The 23465-nt window shown below is 40.8% G+C and overlaps 2 protein-coding genes across 11 annotated transcripts in view; one reads left to right on the top strand and one right to left on the bottom strand.

Moving 5' to 3' along the window:
• GIGYF2 (GRB10 interacting GYF protein 2) overlaps positions 1-23465 on the bottom strand; it is a 76802-nt gene that overhangs the window by 19131 nt on the left and 34206 nt on the right. For 8 of the 10 annotated variants that reach the window (XM_064720646.1, XM_064720643.1, XM_064720647.1 and 5 more), the window contains 6 exons: positions 7332-7511; positions 2375-2592; positions 2127-2286; positions 1849-2049; positions 1156-1346; positions 303-462 (listed from right to left, as the gene is read on the bottom strand). In XM_064720646.1, the coding sequence (XP_064576716.1) occupies positions 303-462; positions 1156-1346; positions 1849-2049; positions 2127-2286; positions 2375-2592; positions 7332-7511 (1110 nt within the window). The remainder of the gene's footprint in view (positions 1-302; positions 463-1155; positions 1347-1848; positions 2050-2126; positions 2287-2374; positions 2593-7331; positions 7512-23465) is intronic. The other 2 variants (XM_064720649.1, XM_064720650.1) reach the window with 2 other exon arrangements.
• KCNJ13 (potassium inwardly rectifying channel subfamily J member 13) lies at positions 13120-22334 on the top strand. Its single transcript, XM_064720653.1, has 3 exons — positions 13120-13271; positions 19417-19891; positions 20722-22334. Exons 2-3 carry the CDS (start codon positions 19420-19422, stop codon positions 21315-21317), a joined length of 1068 nt encoding a protein of 355 aa, XP_064576723.1. The 5' UTR covers positions 13120-13271; positions 19417-19419; the 3' UTR covers positions 21318-22334.

Below are 23465 nucleotides of genomic sequence, written 5' to 3'. Positions count from 1 at the left end.
CTGTTATCTGGACATCTGAGTAACTAATGGTATGTGAAACAGGTTTTAGTCTAACCTAATTTACAGGAACATGAAGTCATGGCAAACCTCAGCCCTGATAAAGCACAGTTCTGGACGTTCAGCCTGCTGAGCTCATGGGGGCAGTGATGGGTCGAAGATATTTTCAAAACCTAGCTCTAGAATGGTAAATTCCCTGTGCTGCTTTTGTAAAAAGAAGCTTCAGCATCTGTTGGTGGTAATTCTGTGAAGAACTCTAACAATTCTGTGAAACAAAAGAGGAAGTGTAAATGGCACAGACCTACCCTGAATTTCTCCTTGTGGATCTTTGTAGTACCACTTCTGCATGGCTTCGTGAAACAGGGGCATAGAGGAACCCTTTGCTCTGTGCTCTTGGATTTTTGCTGCTAGTCTTTCATCATCAAGGGCACTGTCCTGCAGATATGCCACCATTTTTTCTGCTTGCTGCAAGAGACATCAAAACCGGCAAGAAATACAAGAGTTAGATGAGGGCTTAGAGATTTGGAAATGAGTGCACCAAACACAACCAACCTTGTGCTACCCAGTGCTCCAGAGTGTACTGGGAATGACAGGCAGCCCCAGGACAGGAGTGATGGCTACACAAACCTGGAGCTCTGTCTGCCACACCTGTCAGGCAGAATCCTGAGCAAGCACAATTCTCCTGCTTACAAAAAGCTTTAGAGCAACTTGCCAAGGAGGTCCCATGCAGTATCACAGAAAAAAAAAAAAAGGCATGAGAGCATGAGCACAAAGAAGGTTCTCCATCTCAGCAGTCACTACAGTTCCATCAACACAGTGTTGTGATTCACTTACAGAATTTTGGTAGGGTTTTTGTTTGATGGTTTGTCTGGGGATTTTAACAGACATATATATAATTTCTCAAGGCAAATCAAAATGCTACTTAACAGTGATCATAAGCATGATGGTCTCTAGCTCTTTAAACTGGGTATAGCATAGAAAAATACAACAGCTTGAATTATTTGCAGAAACAAACCAGAGAGAAGCAGCTTTCAGTATACATTGTGGAGTGTAAAGTTTTAGCTGCATTTCTGATTTTATGGGCTTCAAATATTTGCTGCATTCCACATTCCTCCAGTCTCAAGACTGTCAACAACAAAGGAATTAGAGAAATTTTACCTGCTCTAGGTGTTTGAGGCCCTCTTCATCATCTGGATCAGTGGGAATGTTGCCCATGCCTGGAGCAGCTGTGACAGGTGTTTGAACAGGCCGCAGAGCAGGATTTGAATTGGAAACAGGAGGAGAAAGATGAGCAGAAGCAGCTGTGTCTACAGAAATCTGTGGCAAAGGTTGAGCAAGAGAAGCCAAATCTAAAGAAAAATGTTTAAGTTAGTCCATTATCTTTAACATAAATGACAATTACTCTTAAGAACTTAATGCAGAGAATATTCAAATTTAATTTGGTGCTCAAATTTAGCACCAAAGCATGAGTATTTTCATATCTTCCTGAATGTACTGCTTAGAGCACAGGTAAGCAGCCTCACTTCAAGGAACAAACAGTTTAGCTCTATCAGTGCAGAACTCAGCACTTCTGAGCATGTCCCATTTCCTGGCCACGTACATTTGTCCAGACTATTCTGCTGTACCACAGAGAGGCACATCCACAACTGGCTGATGTTTCTCTGGACTGCATTTCAGTGTGAGGTATCAGTGCACTGCAAGCATTTGAGATGGCATATCCAACAAATCCTGTATTTATAGACCAGTTGGTGAATCTGGCTTTCCATCACCAGTCCTTGCCTCTTTTAAGGGGCCAGGATTATTCACAGTGAGTAATGGAAACTTACTAAATTTATCTGTCAGGTTTATTACCTTCCCCTCTGTTGGACATTTTGGCTGACAGTGTATTCTCCACTCGATTCTCTTTATCTTCTGTTTTTTCTGTTCTTTCTGGCACAGACTCTTCCTTCCTTTCAAAAAGATTTGTCTGCAGTGGGTCTGGAGGCTGGGATTTCGGTGGGGTGTCTGACCTGGCAGCTGGAGATGATGCCTGAGCTGCTTCTTCCACTGCTTCTGCAACAAGGCACAGGTCTAAGTAACTGAGTTAACAGAAATTCTACACTGACAGTTGCAGGAGAAGTCCCCCCTACCTGCCACTATTCTTTCTGTTTTCTCCCCCTCCTTCTTGGTCTTTTCATGATCTTTGGCTTCTTCATTGTGGCTCCCTTCAGAATCAGACCTTTCCTCCCCTTCCTCCACAGGCCTGAAGTCCATCTCCTGTTCCTCTGGTATTGGCTCCTTCTGCACTTTCTGCAAAGTCAACGCAATCATCCATAACCCACCTGACACCACAGGACATTTGCACCGAGCGACCCAAGGGCCCAAAGCAGCTTTTCACCTTTAAAGAGAGAAACGCTCCAGAGGAGTCAAAGGTGCCCATCTCCTCCTCTGCATCCTCCAAGCACCACTCAGGGAGACTGTCCCTGTCGTCGTCCATGCTGCCGCTGCCGCAGCGCACGCGGCGATAGCCCCGCTCGTCGTCTCGGTCCCGGAAATCAAACTCGAACCTCCGCCGTCGCTCCATGTGCTCCCGCCAGCCTGCGGAATGAGGGCCGTCTAAGGCAGGGAAAGGAGCTTTACCACACAGGCCTGGGGCAGTGCTCACACACTGGGGAAGGGACACTGACAGCAATTCACAAAGCTGCTACACGGTACAGCCCGCCTACGAACAGGCAACTTCAAGGACAAGGCAAATAAGCAGAAGACTTTCAAATGTTGTCTGCTGTATATCCTCACATAATAAGCATTAAAAACCACATAAGTCTAAAAAAGCTTGGCTACAAAATTTAAAACAAGCACCAAAATAAGACACGCAACATTAGTTGCCAACTGAATTTACCAGCCATCATTGATTTAAGTCTTTGGGGCACCTTTACTTGTGTAAGATTTCATGTTTTCCTTCAGGGGCTCTGCAGAAGTCACATCCTGAACAAAACACCCATGTTTTTGCCTCTTGCCTTCAGATATGCTTTTGTACACATACATGAAAAATGGAGTGACAACTGTTCAAATACCTTCAAAAGGACTGGTCAGTTTCTTGAATAGTCTTTTTAACCATGGAATAGCAAAACTTGGGAACATAAGAAATGGGAGAACATTCCTAATTCATATATAAACTTCATATTCAGAAGACGCCATCATTCAGCCAAGCTTCAAATCCCCTGAGTGCAATAATGTTATTTAAGCTGCAAAGAGCTGGCTGCTAAAGAAAACAAATTAGGAGTGAAAGGACTGTACACAGCTTTCCATGAAATACAAGCCATCTCTATCACAAAGGTGCAAAGAAAGATGAAGGCACCTTAGAGCTTTTCATGGCGGCTGTTCTCAACTGGATAAAAAAATAAGTAAATTCTTTTTTTTTGCTCCAACAATCTGTGCACCAGAATCAGTGCAGCCTCACAGTATCAACTGTCTACCAAAAAAACCCAAATCACAGTCAAGGGGAGAAACGTGGTCCTGTTTCATGACTGATCAATGTTTCCACACTGACTTTAATACCTTAATTATTAATATTAGCCATGCAAAAATCCACCTTTGTCTCAAAAATAGTTTGATTTACATTTCCTGTCTTTCCAGAAAAATTCTGACCTTCCATCTTAAATTTTACCAAGGAAACACAAATGTTATCCTTTAACAAGGCCTTCACTATTTCCTATGTGCTTATTTGCAAATAATTCCACCAGATAACTTAACCTATGCTTCTAGTTATGCCTTGCAAAGCAAGTAGTATTAAACCATCAAATCAATGTTCTGAGGCAATCTTTTTGATGTTATTAAGGAAAGAAATTGAAATGTGAGATGTTGTTGACAACCAGACAGCATTTCTGATGGAGTCCCTGGACAGAGGGCTCCTCATTGCAAGCAGCCATGTCCATGTCAGGGCTCCCAGCAGGGCAGAGGAGCCTCTGTTTGCCCACAGTTCCCATGCCAATACCAGGAGTGCAGCTCTTCATAGAGACACCCAGAAATGTAGTTTTTGAATGTAAATTCTAAGCACTTTGTTAAAGCCCAACTATCTTCAAAGATCAAATGAAGAACCATTTAGTCTGCTTGCAGAGATTTAGTTACACCATCTTTTACAGCCCCCAGATTTTCAGAGCTATGTGGAGAGGCAAAAAGACATCGGTGTAGCAGACTCATGCCCTCGTTTCTTAGTAACAAAATGTGTTTGTAAAAGCCCAGTGAGAATATAGGTCACAATTCAGGTCTGAAGTATCAGGCTGCCAATCTTTTAAAACAAGCCAGAGGAGAGATAAACCTGAATCCTTACCTGAAGTTTTTTAGCCAGCAGTTAGGACACAAACACAGCTTTAAGTTCAGCCCCATGCTATCACGAGGCAATAGTTACATGCTCAGTATTTAAAGTGAAGAGATGATTTCAAGCTTAATTTATCCCTTGCAACTTATGGTGACATTGTAGGTAAAATCTAGATAGGACTACTGGCTGTTTCAGGAAATCCAAGAACACATTAGCTTTATTAATAGCAATTTCTCTCTTCAAAGTTATACTCTCTAACTCAGCAGTGAAATTTTCAATATATACTAAAGAATACTAAATGCTAAACAAAACACTTAAAGGAACAGCACACCTTTTTGAGTATATATTATATATAGACCTAGTTCTTAGCTCAGTTTTGGAGCAAGATTCCCTAATGTACTTTAGTTGCTTCATGATATTTAAGAAATGCAAGGAACACAAAAAAATTCAATTCTAGTTGAATTACAGCACCTGATTCTGAAAGTGGAGTGAATCAAGATGAATTTGAAAAGCCTTTCAAACAAAGCAGCAACTAAAAAATCTTTCTATGAAAGTACAGCCTAAGGCCTCTCTCAAATGCTTCTCAGGAAAAAGGCCAATTTGAAGAGCTATTCACACAAAGACACAAAAACGTATCAGAAATTCTTGTTAAGAAAAACTTATTCCTATTCCTTAAGGCTGATTTGGTAACCAAAACCATAAACATCTATAGATCAGCCACTAGTTTTGAGACCACAACAGGTTTGTATTTGTTTCTGACAAAACAGACCTGGCCTTGTAAATTTAAAAGGCAATCATTGTGTGAATGCAAGAATTGTAACAACAGAGAGGGGGCTTTTAGACATTTATATTTTAAAACATGGTTAAAAATTTAAAGGAAAAAAAAGAACTTCGAAGCAGCCAGTGAATCTAAATCTGTGATCACACTCTTCCAGCAGTTACTAAAGCCAGTGTAAAGCTCCTAGCAGGGAGTACAAAGAGTCAAGCTACAGGAAGGACCAACTAAACAAATGAAAACAGTCCTCTGAAGACATTTCTCTTTTTTTAGCTGGACATATGACTGTACTATTACCTAACACCAGAATAGTATAAAGAAGTAGTTTAAACCATGCCAATTTGATTTAAGCTCATTTTTAAAGCAAAAATGTGATTTAAACCAATTTGATAGTTCTGTGGCTACTACTAAGAGGAGAAATCAAATGCAGCTCTGATGAAAGCTGGAACTAGGGCAATACAGCTGTCAGCTCAGGCTGTCTCAAAATTAGCAACTTTTCTGCAGATTCACATAAGCCTTCAAACAGGCCTTCAAAGATAGCTGCTAAAACTAACTCAGTAAAGGAAGTTCAGTTAGTTTCTACTACACTGAAAATTCAAATAAGCAAAATTTACATGACAGAATTGAAACAAATTTTCAAAACCTTCCTCAGAACAACCAAAAAAGTTCAAGACCTGAATGAACTTCTGAACTTTGAGGTCTATGCTTCTTTTTAAGCTAAAGCATGCAGGCTGGTACTTGCAGAACACTCCACTCCTGAGTATCATGCTGCATCATGAGGTAGCTGGCCTGGTGTTGCCTCAACTAGATAACAAAGCAGCAGTGTCTGATCAACAACTATGACCAAACACTGGGGAAAAGAAAATTATTTTCTTCAAGATTTGCCTCTTAGCCTTGCTCTAAATAGAAAACATCTGATGATAAATCAAGCCTTGGGCTCGTTGCTAAATTTTAGCACAAGAGAGCAGCTGTTTGAGAGCAGAGTTATATACAGCTATGAAGAACAGAGGTGGTGGTTGCTCCCAACAATAACTGTACTGAAAGTCTGGGAAGTTGAAAAGGGCAACAGAGCCACTGCAAGAGCAAATGGGACTTTTTTTTACTGAACAGAAGAAATTGTCCACTGCAGCTCCAAAAGTGTCCTGTGCTTTCTTTGCTTGCCTGTCAAGTTTAGCATGGAGCAAAGGACGCTCAAGCAGGGGGAACTTATCCCCTAGAACTACCAGAAAGAAGGTTTAGGTTGGGCATTAGAAGCAATTTCTTCACTGGAAGGGTTGTCAAGCATCAGCACAGATGCCCAGGGAAGTGGTGGAGGCCCTGTCCTTGGAGGGATTTAAAAGCCATGTAGATGTGGCACATAAGGACATGGTTTAGTGGTGGCCATGGCAGTGCTGGGTCAATGGTTGGGCTCAAACAGCTTTAAGGTCTTTTCCAAACTTAACAATTTTACTGTTCTATGAAGATGTAACAGTAGAAAAGCCTAATCCTCTCCTGGTACTCCAGAAGCCTTCTGCAGCCAAAAGACAGCCAAACCCAGGATCCCACACCAGGTATGACTGAATCTTTTCCAAAAAGAAGGGAAAAAAATCTCTAATATGTTTCAGTCCTACTACTGAAACACCAAGCTCTGCTTTTTATTTCTCCTGCAATTCCAGCAATACAGTGCTGGAAAGCAAGGGAACAGACTTGCCCTGTCAGGCCTGGGAAGGGGATAGTGAAACCAAAAAGGTACCTGAAATTTATTGAGACAAGATATCCTGTAACTAACTACAAAATGTGTAGAGCAACATATTTTGAGATTTTCCAAGGCTGCTTCTTGGCACTGCAAACACATCTGGAAAACTAGAAAGTGGTCAATGACCAGAGTGGTTTAGTGTCAGTGTCACTCTGCAGCATTAGATATGTTGTCTGATGTGGGTGATTTCTATCCCCTTATTGTCACAGCCACAAAGAAACAGTACTATTAAAACCCCTTATTTTACCAGGTACATACACACCTGGAGCACAATACAGACAAGTGCACACCTGGGAAGTAATGTTCCCTTAAATATGTAAGGATACTGAAGATGCTAAAAGGAAAACAACAGGCACACAATTTCATGCTAAACATTTGGTGACCAAGAGCCTCACACATACCAGAACAGTATTCAATGACCAAGACTACATGAACCTATTTTCCCTGAACGTGGCATCTCCCTCTCCTCATGGCCTTTGCCCTCTCTCAGCACCCACAGCTGCATGTTTGGCCAGCTCTGCTCTCACCTGGACTGTGAGGACGCCACCTCTCCCCATCCCTCCGTGACCCAGCCAGTCGCCAGCCTCCATCCTCATCTTCCCCATTCTGCTCCTCCCTGAAGATGCGCCAGTTCTCGCTCTCAGAGCGGATAAATTCGTGTTTCCTCCCTGCGGTCACTGTCCCACCTTCCTCAAAGTTTGGTCTCACTGCAAAGAAAACACAAGACCAGTGAACATGTGTCCTGTCTTTAGAAACACAGAAATACAAAAGGGTTGAAATCTTGCTCTCTTGGAGGTAAAAAAATGCACCAGAAGTGGTTATAGGAACCTAGGAGAGGAATAAAAATTCAAGAAGGAAACAAGACAGATTTAAGAAATCCAGGTGCCTATGTAACCTTGGGACGGAAAGACACAAAAAAAAAATCCAGAAGGAAGCAAAGCATATAAGTAATTAGAACATGGATAGGAAAGGCAAAGGAGGAAAAGGCAGTTTAAGAGATGTAAGGAAATGTAACAGAAAGAAGGCAAAAGTGTGCAGAGAAAAAGAATAAACTGCTTTATCATGAAGTGTCTCAAGCTAAATGAGAGTATAGTGTAAACATTATACAAACCAAACACACTTCCTACTTCTGTAATAAAAAGAAGGTGAGTTCTATTTATTTTATCCAACATACAGCAGTCTAACTATTAGGAAACACTGAAAATTTAAAGTAGCATCGAGGAATAAACAAGAAAAAACTTAACAATGTTAACATTATGCTGTGAATCCATCTTCTGGAGAGCCAAGGTCAGCATGAAGGGCTAGGAGCAATTATGCCTGAGCTGAAGAATAAGTCTGCTAGAAGTTCAGGAGACAGGACAGTCTTTTAGTTCACAATGTACATTATGTTGTATTTAAAACAAAACATAAAATCCTCAAATACTTATAAAGAGAAACCATGTCAGAAAAGAATGATATAAATATTTTTATGAAAAGACTCCACATTATACACCAAGATGTCCAAGTCATACACCAGTACGCCAAGGTTTAACACAGATGCTGCTTTCACTGCTGACTTGCCCTGACAAGACAGCCCACCACTGAAATAAATTTCTTCAGCTGTGCAGCACCAGAATTGTCACAGGAACCAGAGTGATGTCATTTCTTCACTGGTACTATTACCCAGTGTTAACCTGAAATTGTGGTGTTATCTATAAAACTTAGTTTTTCAAGTACTAGAGAAAAGTATACTGAATCTTCCTTCTTAAGAGTCCTAAAACCCAAAAATGTAAGATGTTATCTGGTGAAGTCTGTTTGGTATGCCTGCTTTCTTAGACAGGAAAAACACAAGAAAGTAGGATCATGTACAGACTCCAGAGGTGGAAAGAGACATTTTTAAGTGTTTTGTTTAGGAAGCAGGGGAGAATGCTTTCTTAGCATCAGGCAATTTTTTTCAGTCAATGAAAAAGATGAGGAAACAACGAAGATCTGAAATTCTGTGGTACACCAGATCTCTGTTTAGAACAGGAAAATTGTTCCTGCAAGAGATAGTGCACTCTGGAGGCAGGAAGCACACACTGGCTCTCTACTCTGCATGCACCTTGGAGAAAAACTGACATCCCTTCTCCACCAGCTCAAAACACTGGAGGGAAAAAACCTCTCTCTTTCTCCAGCTCTAATTTTTCTGAAATATCTTCCCCTTACGTTGTTCCTACATGAAGAGCTAAAGCACATTCACTAATTTCAAGTCCGGCACCAGTAAGCACCAGTACCAATAGGCAATGTCAGCTGTGAAGCCAAGTATGACCCAGTTACACTTTTACTTCACTGAAGGAGACATCTGGCTGAAGAGCACTTCTGGATTTGCTGGACTTTGAGAAACAACACAATCTGCAGACAGTGTGTTTTGGGGAGTCTCTGGTAATACTCCAAATGAAACAAAATTGCTGGAGGCACTCAACTCCCTTCAATTGGTACTTGTGATGCTGGCAACTTTTTATCTGGAGTGGATAAATCTTTGCAGATGAAGGTCAGCCACATTCTGAATTCACGTGCAATCATGGAAAAGAAAGGAAAGGAACAAGCCAGACAGAAAAATCTAAGTCAGGGAATTTTTTTTTCTCAGTTTTAATTTTTGGTATCTCAAAAATATCATGCAGACTACAGTAAGAAAAAGTGCAGGGAAGCCTCCCACCATTGCTCCTGGATGGGCTTCCCATAGTAGAAAAGCAAAAGGCAAAGCTGGAAGTAAAACACAGAGAGAGGTGCACAGGAGAGAGCTGCAAACCAACTGACCAGGGGAGCCTAAGTCCCTGACAACAAGGAAAGTGCCTCATTCCTCCTGAATTTATTTTTAAAATGCTACAAAGAGGAAGACAGATACAATTTTTTTCATTTTGCAGAACAAGACATTAGTTTTTTTCTTACTCAAACAGTTACCAAAAGAAAAAAGTTATTTGAATCACTATTTTGGGACACGAGAAGTAATATTTTTACAGATTTATCTATTATTTTCATCAAAACTCACAGCTCTTACTTGACACTTATTCAGTAACATTAATTTGAGACATTTTAGACTCCACCCATTAAGGAAAAAAAGAGATGTTCTTCCCTAGCATTGTTAAGATCAGTTGATTCTGGACACTTCTCTTTAACACAGACAAGCTCTCAGCTCACAGGGCCTGTTCCACTCTTCCAAAAACATTTAGGTCACTTAAAGAATATTGTGCAGTCTGCTTTGCCACTGAGTATCAGGTTTTAGCCCCACTGCACATCTACTCATGCTATAAGCAAATCAAGGCAACTGAGGTTCTGTCAGTCCTTAGGAGAGCAGATTGTGTTCTCAAGAACGGAACTGTCAAAGTCAGGTTTTGTATGCTGAACTTGCAGAAAATGGGGTTTGAAACATCTCTATCTCTGTAGAGGTTACAAAATATCAAATGCTTGCCAAGATCAGATTCAACTGGCATCCTGCCCCTCTTCTGATTTTAAATTCTGTGGCATTACAAATGTAGAAATCAAAAAAAAAATCTATTATAAGGGGTCAGCATTGTATTTATCTGAGCATGGGATCACCTGTGGCTCCAAAACCTTTGCAAACACAGCAGCACTCCAGTGTCACATCAAAGCCTGTTCTGATGCCACATTCAGTGGAATTCAGAGAAAAAAATGCAGTGTCTCATGACATACCTCAGTTTTCTGGTTTACTCCAGTTTTCTAGAACATCACAGTAAGCATCAAAGAACAAGGTATGTGTCCTAACAGGTCTGGCATGAGATGATCCTGAAGATTAGACAGACCAGCCAAGAAACTGGTTCTTTACAAACACAAACCAGTCACAGGTTAAGGACCAGAAAAATCAAGCTACCCAAGTGACAGAAAGACTCTGACAAACTGAATACAGGAATATTCCTACAGATTACATCTAAATCCATAACTTATGAAGTGCCAGCATATTCTTTGCAAACTGTTTGTAGATTTGAGAACAATCATTTCAGCTGAAATGACTTAGATCACAGAGTCAGGACTTGGCAATGTTTTAAGGATGAAAGAAACTAAAATGCAATCTATGGTTTTGCCTTGGACTAATTGACTGGACTTCCTGAAGAGAAGGAGCAGTAAAAGGGCACCTCTGTTCAGGCCTGTCACAAAGCCAGCAATGGTGTTTACAGCAAACTTCAGACAGAGCTGAGTGGTATCCAGGCAGAAAAGCCTACAGCTGTGCAGCACTGCTTTGAAGGGATACTGACTGTGCAGAACAAGACTGGATTTGGGGATGTGGCCCCATGGCAACGTGGTTATGGAGAGCACTTACAAACAGAATGGCAAATGTTCTCCAGGCTGGCAGCCCATGTTTCCTACACCATCCTCACTGTCTGCAGAGAATAAATGAATAAATAAATCTGCAAAGCAATGACTGACAGCACTGCTGTTTCCTCTACACAGGGGCAAGAACCAGGAGAGTCTATTAAGTACTTGGACTTGCTCTCTTCTCTCTGCTGCCTGCTATGTAATTCCTCAAAAGGAAGATAAAAATAAAAACCTTTGCAATGTTTTTAAAGAAACTGAAATAACTTTGCCTAAATGTGTAATTGCTTCATTTATTTTACAGAAGAATAAAACAAATGTCCTTAAGATGATGCTTCTAGAGAAAGACTACCTTCTCATTGGAACACCACAGGAATACAAATACCATCAAGTGACTCCCAGTGACAGATCAGAAGTTCTGAATCCCATTTCTAGCTTCAAATTTTCAATCTCTCTGCATAAAATCTCAATCTCAACAGCAGGTCTCAAAAACATACTATCAAATATAATCCCCTATTTTTTCATTAAATTGTCCATTATCTACTGTCACCAGTGTGAGTGAGCCTATATTCAAAGGAATTAACAAGAGTTCAATTCCATAACACACCTGAAACACACACAGCCCCTAATTTCACCTGCTATACAACTGTATAAAAATTTCCAACTCATTCAGTTGAATTAGATTAGAAAACCACACCAGTGACCACTCAGCAAATGCTTTCTACGGTTCAAAAGATGGCTTCTAAAAAAATACTGTTTGAAACCAAAATCCTACTTGTGACTAAGTGAGGCTGTCTGCAGTGGAGGGAAGGGTGAAGGGGGAGTCACACCATCCTACAGCCTTGTCACACTGGTGGGAGTCCCCTGGCACTACATTATTTGCCCTGGTTTTCAAAGTCACACCATGCCTATCAACTTCCAGTGCTGTGCCTGAACATGTATTAAAATGTTCCATTCTAATGAAGCAAAAAATTAATGTTTTGCAATTTAGGGTTGGGGGAAGGTTAAAGAAGGAAAAATAGGGAGGATTTTGTTTCCTAAGCAGGAAAGTCTACATTAATGATTTTCCCAGCAGGCCTTCAGTAGTTTTACTGCAAACAACCACGGCCTTTGTTTCTCAGATCCTCTTACATCTGACGTTCAGTCAAAGCCCTCACATCAGCAGCTCACCAAGGGATAAAAAAAAAAAAAAAGTGAACCAGCACTGTGTTCCAGAGCTGTCCTCAGAGCTGCTCCAGCAGGGAAGCACAGTGACCACTCTGCACAGCTGCTCACTCAGACATACCCTCAGCAGCTCCTCTCATTTCATGAGTGGAAGAGCAAACAGCTTAAGCAAAAGTGGTTTCATCTGCCACATGGAATCAGCAAGCCACCTAATCTGCCTTGTTTCATTCCTAGGCTTTAGCAAAATCCTGTGATTAATTCCATGTTCTCACAAAGGAGCAATGTGGAGATGGAAATGGCCAGGGCTACATCTTCTGAGCAGCATTAGGCTGCAAGTCAGCAGCAGCCTCCTGAGAGCACAGGCTGCACCAGGAGCTGCATCCACCTTTGCATTCACATTCCAGAGCTTGGGAGCTAACAGGAAAGGAACAAGTGGAGCAGCAGGGGGACACAAGAGTGTCCCTCTTCACCCAAATGAACAGTAGTTCACACTGGTTAGAGAAAATAGATCAGCGAACAGTGTGGGTTTTCAGCAGCAATATGGAACTTTTCCACTCAGCTTTTCCAAGGGAATTTTGGCCTTTTCAACTTTCATGCAAAACTTTAGGTTATACAAACCTAAAAAATTATCTTGATGAAGGAGGTGAGGAAGAAGGCACCCCTTCTCCAAGTAAGTGTTTGAGGATTTCTCCTTGGCTGCTAAGAGTTTGTGTTGGGTAAAGAAATGCTCCTAACAAACCAGCATTCTTTTCCACATGATCAGAGCCAACCAGCCCCCCTGCAGGCAAAATGACCAATCAAATCAGCTTCAGATGGAAACCAATCCCCCCAGCATATAAACACAGGAATGAGACATACAAACCCATTTTTAAAGGTTTTGGGGTTTTTTTTAATCTTTACCAACCCCTTGTGGGAAGTTTCTTACTAGTGCTGGGACCAGTACACCAGACCAGAGCAGTCCCTCTCCTGGAGCCCAGGTTATCCCCTCCTCCTGCACAAAGACCCTCTAAAGACTGGTAAGTACACAAAACCATCCTGTTATTTTCTTTTTTTTTTCTTATTGTATAATTTAAATTGCTCTGTGTCACTCTTTAATCAAAAAAATCCAAGTTCTTTTGAGAACAGAGAGTTTTATTTCTAAAACTTGCTAAACTAAGTGACACCTTAAACAAAATGGTTGCTGATTCTTCCCCCTCAAAAAGAAGAAAATGCTGCCTCGGGTGACCAGAGCCCTAAGAGCACACAGAGCAAATCCAAAGTCTTTAAGCTGTATTTTTTCAGAAAGTTTTTGAGATAAGTGCTGGAAAGGTTCTGCAGACAGGGAGCATTTGCAAGCTCCAGCTACAGCAGGTGGGTGTCATGAAATTGGCCAAGAATTATGAAAAAGACATCCTCACCTGCTGCACTCATAACTCAGCACTCAGTTCCATCACAAATTAAAAGAGACAAGCTTCACATCTTCAAATTTGCTTTTACCATCTCCAATTATATCTCAGATATCAACAGTTTTCAATCTTTCCATCAATGCTTATGGACACAGAGCGAGCTGGCACTGCTGCCCAGGGCTCCACACAGGGACATGGAGTGAACTCCTCTGTCCTGCACAACTCTGCCATTCCAGGCAAGCCATGGGAAAGCCTGCATCTCACAGGGCAGGACTGCTCTTCAAAAACAGCAAGTTCCACAAAAAAAGGGTGGCAGCAAACTTCTGCAGCCTTCCATCAAATAAAACCCTCCCTAGCAACTATCAAATTACTCCCGTTACCAACATTTAATTCTGCATTTAAGTTTCTTTATAAAAATTTAATATATACAGGAATATTTTACAGCCTTTACTAAGACTTTGCTTAAATGTTGCTTTTCTGCTTCGCCAAAAGTGGCCAGGCTAGTTGGTCCACTCAGGTGCTACTTCAAAATCAAGAATTAGTGTTCATACGGATCCTCAGAGTACTTATGTGAAAATACATTATATATAAAATGAAGCACTATTTAGCTTCCCAGAAATCAAGTATATGAGCAGCTTTTTTCCTGCATATAAAAGGAGACATACTCTCCTATTTTATCACCTTTCTTTGAAGTGCATTGAGTAATAAACTGTCACAGAAAGTCAGAAGTATGAGCTCTCACATCCTATCCTTTATGGTACTCGCTTTGAAAAAAGTAACTTGGGGTCAACAAATTTAAGTTTCCATTTTAACAAGACCTACTTATAAATGTAACAAGTCCTGAAAGCTTATCTTAATTCTGCACACTGCTCAGAAGTAACAGTTTTGTCACAAACTATTTCCATTCATCTCAATGAGGCATTAGCTACAAAACCAAAAGGACAAATATGTTTGAAATGTTAACTGTTCTACTCACAACAGAAGCATGAGCTTTCAACCAATGCAGCTTCTCAAGCTGAATTACCTCCTACATTTCTAAGGCTGTCCCCTAATGTAAGTTATATGACCCAGTAACTTCATCCATACTGAAAAAACCTTCATTTTCTAATAATAATGCCAGAGCATCTCCAAGGATGGCCATTCAGTCTAAAAAAATTACACAATAATCTAAAAATAAAACCACACAGAATAGCCATTTTAATAGCATGAAAAATACCTTTACAAATCATAATCTTAGTTTGTTCTTGCTGCAAAGTGCAGAGGCAGCAACAGACCTGCACAATCCCAGCTCAGAGCAGACAAGGTTTAAATCTGAAGCTTGTACATGATCATGCAAAGCCAGGCCAAGTAAAGAAGGAATGTACACATCCCCACAGGGGCATGCCACCACACAGATTCTAGTAAATCTTGGAATGATGCTGCAGTTAAAAAAAGCAGTTTTTGCAGTCACTCCCAGAAAATAGCAAGTCCTCAAGACCACTTTCCTGTCAGAATGAAGCAGCACAGCATAAACTGTTTCAAATCCCTTCCATGGTCAATTAGAACAGACTTTGTTAAGACTAGAAGCTGGGCAAGTAGGGCAACACTGCAGAAGTCTCCTCTGAACACAACTCCTCACTCAGGCTCCTCAAAAGGTTGCAAATGTATTTGTGTATCAAGTGAGAACAGGCTGGAAGTGTCACTTTGAATGCCTTCAACTGAGAAGGCAAATGGAAATGAAGATAGTGCTGCCAATAAGTTTCCCTGCAACCCTACCAAAGTCCTAAGAAAAAGCTAAGCAAGAGGAAAGGAGAGGAAATCATCGTGGTGGCATGGAACAGAAAGTCAAATGGTGCAATCCTCTGCTGCATTCTGTTGACCTTCTGCTCCATGGTGGCATGGAACAGAAAGTCAACGGAATGCAGTAAAGGCTGTTACAACACAAGGAAGAAGAGCTCAATCTAAAAAGCAAAGCATGGAAGAGCCACATGCTGGATCATGAATTTCAGAAATGCAAGCAACATCCCAAAGCTGTAATGCAAGGTTTTATCACACATAAATCATTAGCCAGCCAGGTCAGTTTAGAACCTGTCCCACTGCTAGAAGGAATCTCATTTTTTTAAAAATTAGTACTCACCCTACCTTGATTTGTCTTAGAGAAGTGTTTAAAAGAAAGAAGCCAGGATGAGGGACAAGATGATAAAAAGACTGAAAACCAAAAAAAGCTAAGAACAAACTGACACAGTGGTGTTGGTGATAACTGAGCTTTCAAGGGAAGGTAAACAGGAAGGATTACACACAGCAAATGTGTAGTAAGGGACTGGTGACCACGCCAAAAGAGGTTTAGAAAAGTGATTTATGACAGTTCCTGTCTTTCTAGTCAGGGGCTATCAGCTGAGAAATGAAGGTACAAGAAACACAAAAGCTTCATCAACAGTTGTAAAGTCAGGAACCAGAAAAAGCAAAACCCACCAAGTAACATAACATAAAGGGTGTTGAGAGACACCACTGGACAAACCTGGATAAGAAACACTGCATGTGTGTTATAGCAGAGACAAGCATTCTCCAACTAACACTGCATTTTTCTTCTGAAGTTGAAGATTTGAATGTCTTTCCTAAAACATACACTGAAATGGGGATTAATATGGGGTCAATCAAGGACCATGGCAGGCAAGGGATTCAATCAGGTGCTCCGAATTGTACTTTGTAACTTCATTAATTTATCACTAACAAGGAAAGAAGGTTGTTGTATTTTTTTACTGTGGGCAAGGAAAGGAGTAGACAGAAGACATTAACACTTTTTAAATTCAAAGTCACATCTGCTCTTAAGCTGCCCCTGCTTTTGAGAATAGAGAGGGCTGATCCTCCAACCTGGGTAAGCTATTTGCCAGGGGGCAGGTACTCTTCTGCCTCATACTCACTCCCAACTGCACTGCTCTCAGTGTCTATTTGCAGTTTCTTATCTGTTTTTCTCACTCCAAGACTTCTGGCTCTTAATCCATCAACAGCGCTTGAAAAAAGGGGTTTTGGAACTTGCACATTTCCAATGCTATCCCTGCCACTGAAATAGAAAACTAACATTTTTAACAGTCCTAGACTAGAAAAATCAGATCACTGTACCAGTGCACAACCTGGTTAAACTCAGAAGGCAAATTCACCTGCTTGGGAGTCTCAAGGAGCAGAGTCACAGGACTGTTCTGAAATGTGCTGTTGGGGGCTAATGGTTATCTTTCTCAAGTTTCTTCAAAATCTGTCAGGAATCAACCCTCCTCCATTGAATAAATCCCAAAGAACCTGACTTTTTTCAGAGTTTAAGACAACATTAAGTGATTAATCACCACGCTAAGAAGCTCCTTAATCAACAAATCTGAGATCCTACAATGCTGACAGCATTTGCTCTAAGTCTGTAGTGTTCAAACACTCATGAGAAGATCTGAAGCACAGCCAAAAATAATGTACCATCTTAAAGTTTTCCCTTTTTTCTTAATGTACATAACACCACAGAAAGGCTTCTGTCACCCATCAGTCAGTATCAGAATCATTTCCACAATACCTATTTGTTCTGTAAACCCATATTGCTTAGAGTCTACAAAGCAGATCCTGCCCTCAAACTACCACAAGAATTTACACAAAACCAGAAGCTTTGGCTTTTGATTGTGTTTTGTTGCTTTGGGTTTTTTGTTGGTTTGCTGGTTTGTTTTGAATGCATGATTCGCTCAGAGGCATTTTGTTCTGTAAGTGTTCTCTATTCAAACAAGGGAGTGTTTCTGGTGAGTACAGCTTGCTCTGATAAAACCAAGGCACTGTTCAGAGCTCATTTCGAGCATGGTCCTCATAATCCTTTCCCATCCACCCCCATTTTCCAGTGCCTTCAAGGCCTCCACAAGGGCTCATCTAAATCTTAGCACAAGAACTGTGCTCTACAGACAAGTCACTAATCATTGGATGACTGAAATACATATAATTACATTCAGGTTACTGTACAGCAAGAGAGAGAACTGCCATTCAGGGAGCCATGCAGCAGATTGAAGAGTCAACTCAGTGAAGGTGGATGGACTACAACCAAAATCCCCCAAGAAAGGTAGCCTGGTACCATATGCCAGGAGAACCTCGCTAAGCCCACTGCAGTCTCTGACACAGGGAATGATTTCAAAATATTCCTCCTGGGAGATGTGAACTGGAGAATTAAAATAAGGGAAAAACCAGCAAATTCCACTCAGGCCATCATCTACTTTATCTCCCTCTGACTACAGCATGGATAGAAGTAATAGCTGGATGGTTTTGAGAAAAGAAAAAAAAATAGCTAAATAGTCACTGTGATGTCAATCCTCGTACCTCAGTAGGCATTAAACACAAGTAAAGCAAGAGAGAATCTCCTGTAGTTACAAAAATTTGGTTGAAGGTTAAGCAAACAGGCAAACTGCTGGTTAATGGGATCAAAGATCACAAGACAAATTTTCACCTACCATAAACTCATTCTGAATTTCAGGATCCTTACTTCTAATGCATTTCAAGAGAAAATTAAGATGGTTCTGTTGGAAGGGAAAAATCCAATTCCTCTATGAAAAAATGTAATAGACTGAAGCAGCCATCCTTCAAAGAGAAGTCAAAATCAACAGAAAACCAAAACTGACTAAATACACCATATAGAATTATCATTTGCAGAATTTACAGGTATTTTTAAGTTCTCTGTTGTTCTAGCAAGCTTCCTCACAACCTTTCTTTCAACAGGTTGTACACCTTACCAAGTCTCTATTTTACACAAACCCGTACTTAATTTTAATCTGCCCCAGGTGAACTTTAAACATACATACATAAAATGTATGGATTTGAGCGACCACTGTCTTTTCAAAAGACATTCACCAGCTCCAGCAAATTCCACAAGCTCTGAGGTTTAAAAGCAAACAAAGAAGCCTAATATACCAAATATCTACAGATATCCATTTTGCTTCCCATTTCTGCAATTCTACCTTAATTCCCATATGCTTGCTGTCCTATTTTACTTGGTCACTAGTAAAAATTGAACTGCTCAGGCAGACTAGACTGGAAAATATGTCACAGCGTATTTTCTGAATTGCTCTCCTGCCCTCTTTTTACCTGATCCTTACATAAACAGCCTCAGACTCCCAGAAGTAGCTCTGCCCTGAATACTCTAATTCTGTTTAACTGGACACAGTGGCTGCAGACAGGAGACAATTCCTGAGCTAGAATAATCAGAAAGGGCTAGTAGCTATAGTACAACATTGCCCTAAAATGAATAAATATGTTACAGAGATAATATAACAAACATTCTTTCCTTAGCACTATACTACTGTTAGTAGTATAATACTGTTATAATATAATACTGTTACCAGTATGCATAATAGTACTGGTAAATTATTATACTCTGCTCAAAACAAGTTACAAAATCTGATATAATCAGCTAAATTCAGTTTCTTTTCACACACAGTATGCCTAATCCCATCCCACTCACCCCTAAAGCATTAAAGCATGTGACTCCTATGTAAATTTAGAAAGGTAAAGTATGAAATTTTTATTTAAACAGCTAAGCAGGGAGAATTTGAGAAGTAGTCAGATTTTTAAACCTAATCTTTTCTAGCAAAGTATTACCACAAACAGTGGTAAATTCCTCTCCAGGCTCCTGACTTAATCTTCTCTGGATTGCAATGTATAAGCCCTCCTTTGTTGGCTGCAGTATTTCTACCCCTGCTGATGTGTCAGAAGCTGTGACCATTAGGCAAAATACAAATATGTGGCATTGTATCACTTTTTTTTTTTCATTTCTTCTCCTTTCTAGAAGATGACGACAGACACGCCAGAGAGCAATAACACCAGGTCCAGCGCTCCCCTCCTGACTCAGAGGCACCTGAGGCTGGTGACCAAGGATGGGCACAGCACGTTCCACATGGGCGGGACCAAAGGCGTGCCGTACCTCCGAGACGTGTGGGGGATACTCATGGACATGCGCTGGAGATGGATGGTGCTCGTCTTCTCCGCTTCCTTTGTCCTTCACTGGCTGCTCTTTGCAGTGCTCTGGTATCTGCTGGCTGAGATGAATGGGGACCTGGAGCTGGACCATGATGATCCACCTGCCAACCACACTATATGTGTCAAGCACGTCACCAGTTTTACAGCCGCCTTCTCCTTCTCGCTGGAGACACAACTCACCATTGGCTACGGCACCATGTTCCCAAGTGGGGACTGTCCCAGTGCCGTGGCACTGCTGGCATTCCAGATGGTCCTGGGGCTCATGCTAGAAGCCCTCCTCACAGGTAATCCTTCCTACTGCATCTTTACACACAATAGGTGTAACAATTGGATTTAAGAATAGAGCCAGAAAAAAATACTGTTCATTTTGATATATGAAAGAATAATTAAGGCAGCCACTACAAGGATGACAAGATTTCAGCTATGTAGTACTAGAACTTAACTTTAATCAACAAAAGACAAATGAGGTGTTATCAATATCTGGACTTTAGAATTTCAGTATTAATTGGAAAACACTTGTGGTAGATCACAACATATTGCTGTCAATCATTTATTTCTTATACCATTCTATCTCTCAGCTATTGCCATATAATTACAATATTTAAAGTCAATTTGTTTTGATTTTTAAGGTGTACTTTCATCTAGCTGAGCTATCTTCATTGATCTTTAACTCAGTGTTTATGTATTCCTCAGTAACTAAGTTTTTACAACGTCACAGTTATTTTGAGGGATTTTAAGTTATTTAAAATATTCTTCATGTTTAAAGTAACTCAAAATACTTTGAAAATACACAGGCTAGTTTACTGTGTATTAGAAAGAGCTTCTACAGTATAACATATCAAGATCAGTTCCAATTACAACAAGTTGGGGCAAGCTAATAGCCTCCTTACAGCTACAGTTGACTTCCAAATATTAACAAGTGAACATAACTTAGAAAAATAAGTATTTTAGGAAAGCTATACTTTTTTGAACAAAAGCAGGTTAATACGATGCCAACCTAACAGTTTCCAAACGTGGTCTTTCCAGCCTCAGTCTGTTTCTGCTCCCTTGGAAGCTGCAGGGAGCCAGCCCAGGCCCTGTGCTCATGCTGAGTTTGCTCTTTCCCATGCCCCAGGTGCTTTCGTGGCCAAGATTGCACGCCCAAAGAACCGGGCACTCTCCATCCGCTTCTCTCGCTCCGCCGTGGTCACATACAACGAGGGGAAGCCTCAGCTCATGTTCCAGGTGGCCAACATTCGCTCCAGGCCTCTGATCAACGTCCAGATCTCTGCTATACTTTACGAAGAGCAAGAGAGTGGCCAGCTGCACCAAACTAGCATTGACTTTCACCTGGACAGCATCACTACACATGAGTATCCATTTTTCATTTTCCCTCTGACCTACTACCACAACATCACTGCATCCAGCCCACTGGCTGTTCTCCTTTGGAGAGAAGTTCCTCCCCACTTTGAGCTGGTTGTTTTCCTGTCAGCTGCGCAGGAGGGCACAGGAGAACCGTGCCAGAAGAGAACGTCCTACCTCCCGTCAGAGATCCTGGTGTACCACCGCTTCGCCTCCCTGCTAGCCCGCAATGCCAAAGGCGAATACCAGACCACGATGGAGAATTTTGACAAGACTATTCCTGAGCACCCAGCTGCACCTGACTCAAAGAGTCCAAAAAGGACTGACAAGGAGATCCGCGTCAATGGACAGCCTATCGACAGCTTCTAACACTCTCAGACTGGCCTCACAAAGTAGAGAGAGCAAACCTTGAACTTTGTGCTTTTTTAATTATTATTACATTAAACTTGTGGGGTTCAGTTTAAAAACTTACTTCCCTGCCTGCCCTGCCATCTTCTAGCGATCTCTCTCTTGTAGTCCCATCCTTCTGATTACAACGTGAAATACAGAGTGAAGAGAATGCGTGTGCCCACCGATGAGAGGCTGCATTAACCACCCAGCATGAAGTCACCACTGAATCACAGTACTAATTCTTGGGAAATTAGAAGAGCTATCTCCTGAATTCACCAGACTATGATTAAAGCCACACTGACCCAAAAGGAGAGATCTTCAAAACTCCTAAAGCTGAGCAAAGTCATAATTAACCAGCTTGTGACAAAATGGACAACAAAACAAAAGCAGAAAACAAAATGGGGTCATTCAGTGAATACATGAGTTCTGGTATAAGTAACTCTGTTCATCCAAAAGCCTAGCTTTGCTATTCTCTCTTCTATCTCTTTGGGAATACAGACTTACATCATTTTTCAGATGGCTGAAAGTCCTGCCAATCTCTCATGGCAGTGAACAGCACTCCGGCTGTGCTTATTAAGCAGAATTATATATCCTAAGTGCAGTTCTTCATTCTGCCAAATAAGAGAGCATCTCACTCTCAGACCGGTCTATGAAGACACTATCAAAAAATCTAGGTGTATATGACAAATACTGCAATGGAAACTTTTTCTTATTTGAAAACACTGAATAAATTACTTAGCAGTGGGAAAAAAAAATACTATTTCTAATGAATGAATGTAGGGGGTTTTTTAAAGGCCCATACATTCCACATGTTTTCACTTTTGCGTTGCTTGTCTCAAGTATATCAGACCCAGAAGGACACAATATATGTATGAGAAGTAGAACTGCATCCATTGATATTTTATGCTTTCTAACATCAATCTTTGCCTGTACACACAGCACAAAAAATATTTAGAGACACTGAATCAATTTTGAAATAAAAAATTAAAACAAACTATACATTAGACTTCTGTATTTAAGTGCCTCATAAACCTACTGCAATTAAGACACCACTCTGAAGCTCCTAAATAATTTAAGATGCTGAAGGAAAAACACAATGATGGATAACTATTTCCAAGCTCTCAATAAAATCAGTGCCTATTAGGTGTTCATACCTGAACACTCAAGTAGAATTAAAATAAAGTTACCTCTCAAAGGCAAAAGACTTTTCCCACAAACCCAGATGGCATAAATAGCAACTTTCATTGACAACAGCATAAGACATTACCAAATGCACTTCCTCTTAACGTCATCCAAGTGGTCAGCAGCAGGAAAAATGGCCTCAAACTATCTGACCAGATAGCTTAAACTGAATTCTTCTCAAGTCACAAAACTGTTGACTGAAGTGTGCTCATAACTCAAACGGGGTCAGCAAAAAACTACTTTCATTTTTAGGGTCTGGGGAGTCACCCCACAGAAGCATTCCACACATAGTTAGGGAATGAGGCAGAAGGGCCACATTTTCCTTCCAACTGAGCTCTCATTCCAAAATCATTCAAGTGCTGCCTTCCCCTATTGCAGACCTTCGGAGAGATTAGATTTACCACAGACACTCCCAAAATCTTTTCTAAACTTCACTCTATGGACAAGCATTAGTGATTACTGTGGAGCTGGGTGAGCAGCACACTATCAAGTTACACTGCCTTCATCCCTCTTCATCACTGCTTTTTTAGTTATTGACTCATACACAATTTAAAGAACCCTTTTCCCCTTGTGTCAACACCAATAATTTTTAATTATTTCTTGCATTTTTTCCACATTCTCTATCAATGTAAGACATTGATAAGAGGCCTACAAATTAAAAACCAGTGCAAGAACAGTAAAACAGACTCCTGTGTAGAGGCTGACATAGGGCAGCATTCTGTGTGAAGTATTGAGTATTGCTTGACAGCATTCTGGGTGAGGCATGGTTTCTCCCATACATCAAATGGGACTATAATCTCATGATTTAGTGCCAGAGGTAAACAAAGCTATTTCAATTCACATCTAATCAAAGGTGGGCTGGTTTTTTTTGTTTCTATATGACTCAATACTCTGAAGTTGTCCTGGTTTTAAAATCATTTTCTTTTTACAGATTTGGTTTAAAAG

Source organism: Zonotrichia leucophrys, chromosome 9 (genome assembly GCF_028769735.1).
Source record: "Zonotrichia leucophrys gambelii isolate GWCS_2022_RI chromosome 9, RI_Zleu_2.0, whole genome shotgun sequence".
Taxonomy (NCBI): Eukaryota; Metazoa; Chordata; class Aves; order Passeriformes; family Passerellidae; genus Zonotrichia; species Zonotrichia leucophrys.
This window is presented reverse-complemented; position numbering and strand designations above follow the sequence as displayed.